Source organism: Entamoeba histolytica, genomic scaffold (genome assembly GCF_000208925.1).
Source record: "Entamoeba histolytica HM-1:IMSS scf_1104750519265 genomic scaffold, whole genome shotgun sequence".
NCBI lineage: Eukaryota > Evosea > Mastigamoebida > Endamoebidae > Entamoeba > Entamoeba histolytica.
The window spans coordinates 820-7538 of record NW_001915288.1 but is presented as its reverse complement, the minus strand read 5'-3'; the positions used below and the strand labels follow the sequence as shown (position 1 = coordinate 7538).

The 6719-nt window shown below is 20.3% G+C and overlaps 1 protein-coding gene across 1 annotated transcript, besides 3 other annotated features; it reads left to right on the top strand.

Annotated features, from left to right (window-relative positions):
* Nucleotides 1-250: part of a repeat region that runs on past the window's edge.
* A 1107-nt stretch (nucleotides 251-1357) lies between these two features.
* EHI_198210 (uncharacterized protein) lies at nucleotides 1358-3118 on the top strand (the record flags this gene model as incomplete). The annotated part of the gene is made up of 1 exon (XM_643460.2): nucleotides 1358-3118. One exon carries the CDS (start codon nucleotides 1358-1360, stop codon nucleotides 3116-3118), a length of 1761 nt encoding a protein of 586 aa, XP_648552.2.
* Nucleotides 3119-3531: 413 nt separating this feature from the next.
* Nucleotides 3532-3953: a repeat region.
* Nucleotides 3954-5765: 1812 nt separating this feature from the next.
* Nucleotides 5766-6719: part of a repeat region that runs on past the window's edge.

The window sequence follows — 6719 nt, the reverse complement described above, 5'->3', positions numbered from 1 at the left end:
CGAAGAAGACACTTATCAGAATACAAACATTATTCCAAAAGATATTACAAAAAATTATAAAAAAAACATGAAAGAACTAATGTCTAATACATTCAATTCATGTAGGACATTAAAAGAGTATGAATATTATAACATGATAAGATTAAAAATTGATAGTTTGATAGAAATTAAATAATGAAATCAAATAAATAAACAGTTAATGATATTCATGAAATTTAAATGAAGATATATCTTAATACATAGACTTTTTATATAACGTAATAATAAAGATAAAAATAAAAGGAAAGAAACAATAATGAATTTTATAAATATAATTACATTTTGTTATTATTTTTATTAAAAATATAATATAATCAATTTCAAAAAATAGAACGGAATAAAATACCGAAAAGTACTAACTAGAAAGAAAAGGAAGGTTTGTAGGTAATTGATATGGTAAGAAATTAATTGATATATATTTATTGTATAATTCAAAATTCTTTTTAGAGTTGGTAAAATGTTCAATTATTTAGTTATACCACTAACACTTAATAAAAATAATTTTGAATATTTATTATCAATTTAACAATAACAAAATAATTAAATGAATTAAAATGTATTTAATAAATTAAATATTTATTTAACATTTTCATTTTTTTTGTCTACAAGTTGTTTCCATATTTAATTTTTTAAGGTTTATTTCTTAATTGAAATGAAAAAGAAGACATTTTTTTAAAAGAATTGAAGAAAATGGCAAGCAATGAGTAATTCAAAATAAAAATAAATAAATATGTTTCTTTGAAAAAAATATAAATTATTGGTTAAATTAATAAAGAAGATGTTTTTAATATGTTTAATGTAAAAAAATAAAGAAAAAATCGAAACAAGAATAGAAAATATAAAAATGATGTTTTATATGTTTTAAAAGATATAAAACATGAACCATTTAAAAAATAAAAGGTAATAAATAAAATGATATAAGAAGAATTTAATTATATCTTTAAAAATATATTATCAGGTGATGTCTTTTAATACTATTACAAATAATTCATTTACATTAAAAAATATATCACAAACTATTTCAAATGTAATTAAAATACAATTATTTTGGGTAATAATAACAATGTTAAGTGGAATATCTTTAATGTTTATTACAACTTTTTTGTATACACTTCAAAAGTCACTGTACTATTTTATTTTATTAGTTTATATAATGTATATTTTATTCTTTTTACTAATATTTAGATTTGTTGATGTTTTTATCAAAACAAGAGGTAATCTATTAAAATTACTATTTGAAAATGATGTTAGTACAACAAATAGCCAAAGAAATGACCAACAAAAAAATAATGAAAAAAAGGATAAAGAAAATTATATAATGAGAAAATTTGATGATTATTTTGGTATTGCAGTATTATTTAGTTCATTTGTTGCTGGTATTTTTTATAGTTGTAATTATAAAAAGAAAAATGGAAAAATAAGTATTAGTAGTACTATTTGTTATTGTTATTTATGTATTGGATGTACCATAATATGTGGAATTTATTTTGTATGGGTTATATTCAATCAAAAAAGGATATTATCAAATATAGACAAGAAAAATAAAATTAAATCAATAATATATTATGTATTATCTTGGATACCATTTTTCAATTTATTTATTACATTAAATAAAAGTCTTGAATGTAATAATAAAACAATTAAATATACTGTTACATTTGTTTTATTAATACTGATAGTATTTCCTTTTTGCTATTTTATCTACTACTTATTTAGTATTACCAATGACGCATCTGAAGGAGGGAAAGATATGATTCCTTATTGGGTATTATTTATTCTTTCTTTTAGTCCACACGATTTAAATAGAACCCAAGAAAATGTTACTCAAGAAGAGAATGAAAGTAATGAGAATAAAATTAAACAAGATGAACAAAAAACTGAAGAAAGTAAATTCCGACAAAGGAATGAAATACAAAAAAGAGATAATCAAGAATGTAGTCAAAGTAATATGAATAAAAACAAAGAAATAAATAGAATACTTCAACGTTCATACCTTTTAATTATCATTGTTATACTTGCTATTTTTGTAATTATTTACATTCTTAGTTTTATTACTGCTTATTTGAAAATATCTTTAAATAATGGTATTGAACATCAAGAAAATATGGAAAACAGCATTTTAAGTAACATTGACAATAAAGAAAGTCATACGTATGAAATATATAATGGAGTAGTATATAATAATTCATTTATTAATAAAACAAAAATACTTGAACAAGAAAGTCAACAAATAGAATCACCATCGAGAGATGATGTTAGAAGTTATTCTCATCTTTGTGCTAAAGACCCTTATGGTATTACACCAAAAGAGTATGCATGTTTAAGTTATTTAGCGTATTCAAATCAATTAAATGAATCATATGAATATGAAATAATTTCAGTATATCTCCAAGAAAAAGGTTGGTCAATTAAATTTCATGATGAAGAATTTCTTCATTATTTGGTATCAATTAATACTAAAAAAGGAGTTAAAGTAATTGCATTTAGAGGTACAAATTCAGTTTCTGATATACTAAGTGATATTCAATTATTTACAGAGTCAGTGATTCCACAAATTTCTGTTATAATAACTCAAATATTTACAAAACAAAGTATGACAAAATTAAGTAATTTTCTCTCATTTTTTGGATCAAAGGCTTTACCAAACAATCCTTTCTATTTAGTTACAATTGCAAAGAAAATAGTTGAAAGACATCAAAAAATGGAACCAAAATTACCAATTGCACTTACTGGACATTCCCTTGGAGGAGGAATTGCAAATATTGTTGGAAGTAATATGAGTTTATTGAGTTTTGGAATATCACCTCCTGGTATTTATTTAGGTAGAAAGGGTCATGAATTGAGGCAAAAAAATATTAATTTATATACTCGATCTATTATACCTGATAGAGATATTATTGCATTACTTGGAATAAACGGAGGTTCTCAAATAACACTCCCTTGTTACGAACATTTCTGGAATTGTCATGGAATTGATACTTCTCTTTGTTCAATTGGAGCATTGTGTCATGAAAAAGAATTACTTCCTTTATGTTTGCAGAAATGGATCAACTGGGGATTTAATGTCTCTGAATGGTAATTGAAATAATTATTACACATATATTTATTATATTCAGAATAGTTACTGAATGAGGTTTAATGTAGTATTGATGTTTTTTATAATAAAGAAAGAAAAAACCAAGAATGAGTAGATAAATAAACTCATTAAATTATCCAATTATAGTAACACTTATATTCAGGAATTAAAAAATTCTTCTTTTCTTGATTCATTATTTTATATAGCTTATGCTCATTTTTATTTGATATTATGATGGCTCACTAAAAATCATAAAATATTATTTTGGTTAAAACACTTAAGTTAAAATCGAGAATAGTAATAAGAATAAAAATTTCAAATAATGAAAATTCATTTTGTTGTTATGATTATTAAGTTTATTTATTCCATTTTCATTAGTGTGTGTTTTGTTGTGTATTTGTTAGTATGAATTAATTATTGTTTTTCTTCTTTTCTTTTATCAGTTTTGTTTGTGTAAAACATTAAGTATTTCATGTTTTTGTTGATTATTGTTTGGAATGTTTTGTTTATTTGTAATTTATTGTTTTATTCTTCTTACTGTTTCATTGTTGATTATTTTATTATTATTACAATATTTGTTTTTACTTATTTTATTTTCTATTATTTCTTATTTTCTCTTATATTTCTATTTATTTTATGAATATAATTTAATTCCAAATTATTATCTTGACATATAACAACATCTACAATATCTTTTCTTTCATATTTTGATAATATATAACTTGTCTTCTAGCATTGAAAGAATGGTCACTGACCAATAAATCTTTATTGTAAGTTATAACCATTTTATCATTATTAATACATTTTTGATGATTATTAAAATCAATAGCATCAAATTGGCAACGAAAAAAAGCAAATAATTGAAAAAGAAGAGAATGAATGATATAAAAGAATAAAAAGAAAGTAAGAAGTTTGATATGATGAAGAAAGAATAAAAGTAGAAAGGAGAGAATATAAAAAGAAAGAAGATAAAGTGTAATAAAACAAAAGAGATGATAAAAGAAGAAAAGAATGAAAAAAATAAAGGATGCAAATTTTATTTCAACAAATAAAAAAAGCGCAAAATTTAATGATGCAAAATTTAATGATGCAAAATATTTAGCAACATATTTTATTGATGCAAAATATTTTGAAATAAAAATAAATCATCATTTGATATTATTATTATATTTGATAATAATTTATATTATATATTAAATACATCATATTTCTTTATTATTTATCTTTTATTTCTTTTTATTATTTCATATATTAAATTATTATTCATTCATTTATTATTCATATTTCATTTATTAAATAAAATGAAATTGTAAAATATCAATCAATTAAATATTCATGAATAATAATTTATTAATATTTAATAATTGAAATAACAAATAATAATGTAACATTAATGATATATTCAATATATTCTTTATTTGATTTGTTCAATATTAGATTATTCTATTTCATTATCATTTCATCGTCTTCATTATTTTATTTCATTTATTATTTCATATTCATTTATTATTTTTTAAAATCAAATAAACAATAATATTGATATTTATTCATCATATTCATTTAATATAATAAATATACACAACATTTCAGAATAAAGAATGAATAATTAAGAATGAAAATATTGATTTATTCAATATTTTGTTCAACACAAATTCAATAAAACATATAATTTGATAATACACAAATGAAATATCAAAGAAATATACAATACTCAAGAATTAATAAAAAAGAAATAAAAAGAATAAATGAATATAAAATTGATAAATAATAGAAGAAAGAAATAGAAACAACAACGAAAAACAAATAATATAAAAAGAATATAAATATATAAAAGAACAAAAAGAAACGTGAGAATAAAAAGAAAGTAGAAGAAGAATATAAAAATAATAAATCAAAAGATGTAATAAAATATGAAAAGAAGAAATAAAAAGTGTATTTTTAATGTAAAAATTAGAAATATGAAATAAAAGTGTTAATTCAATGGTGTAAAATAATTAATATTGTTTTATTGATGAAAAATATTTTATTCATTTTATATGTTTATTATTTATATGTATAACTTCATCATGATGTTTATTATATATTCAATCATAAGTGTTATGTTATTATTATAACATATAATAAGTGATAAAATATAAATGAAAATGATATGAATATATTATATAGAATATAAAACAAAAGAATAATAAGAATAAATGATAAATAAAAGGAGAAATGATAGTCAATGATATAATAATAAAATCAAAGTATAAAATATAAAATTAATATTAATATAAATCAAAATCGAATAAATATAAAATGAAAATAGATATAAATGATAATAATATAAAAGATGAATAAACACATAAACAAATACAACTAAATAGAAAAGAATATTAATAAAAAGGTATAAAGAATATAAAAAGAAAAATAATAAAATAAGAATAATATAATAATATATAGATAAATAGAGAAATAAATATATGAAAATAAGCTACATAAATAACATAATAATAAAATGATAAAAATAATTAATTATGATTAATCAAATCATCTATTTCATTAATATTTCATACAAAATGAATAGAAATGATCATAAAATATAAACATAAATATTTACATATTCTGTATTTATCATTTTTTTTTTATTTTTATTTTTTATTTATTTGAGAGATCCTTTTCCAATGCAGGAAATACAACAAATTTTATTGCCATTGTTATGGAGTAATGCCTTGACGTCTTGTAAAGAAAAGCAAACAAGACATAGAAATACAAGGTTAAATGCCAATAACAACAATAAATGCAATAACAACAATAAAAGATATTACAATTATAATAAAAGATATCACAATTATAATAAAAGAAATACCAAGAGAAAAGGGTTTAAAAAACAACAAAGACAAAGAAGAACGAATAAAAAACAGGATAAATACTGGAATAATAACGAATATACAAACAATAGACATAGATGGTTAACAATAAAAGAGATACATGAAAGAATAAAAGGAATAACAAGTAAATGGGAAAAAGGAGAATATTCAGAAATACTTAAAAAATATGAAGGTAAAAGGAAAAGATGGTATGACATTCTCCAAGAAGTATATTTAATTAGAAAGAAAAAGAGAATTGGAAAAATGCAAGAAAAATTTAAGGAAAGAACAAAAGGATGGAAAGAAGAAGATATCCAAGCAATCGAAACAGAAATCAAAAGCAGAAATCCAATCAAAGAATTACAAAAAAGATGTAAAATGGCTAAAATAATAAATGAAACAGAAAAAGAAAGGAAAACACAAGAAGAAAACAAAGAAGAAACAAAGAATGAAGAGGAAAATTATAAAGAAAAAGAAGAAATTAAAGTACTAAAAAACAGATTAAAAAATTAGAAGAAGAAATTAAAGAATATCAAGCAAAAAGAATGGAAGAAGAACAAACCATCTCAGATGAAATGATGGAAAAAGCAAAAGAAATAGTCAGAAAAGAATTTGAGAAAGAGATAGAAAATATGAAAAGAGAAATTAAGAAGGTACAAACGAATTATAATGAAAAGAAGAAAGAAAATGAAAAACTAACAGAAGAAAACATAAAATTACAAGGTGAAATAAATGAGATAGAAGGAAGGAAAATC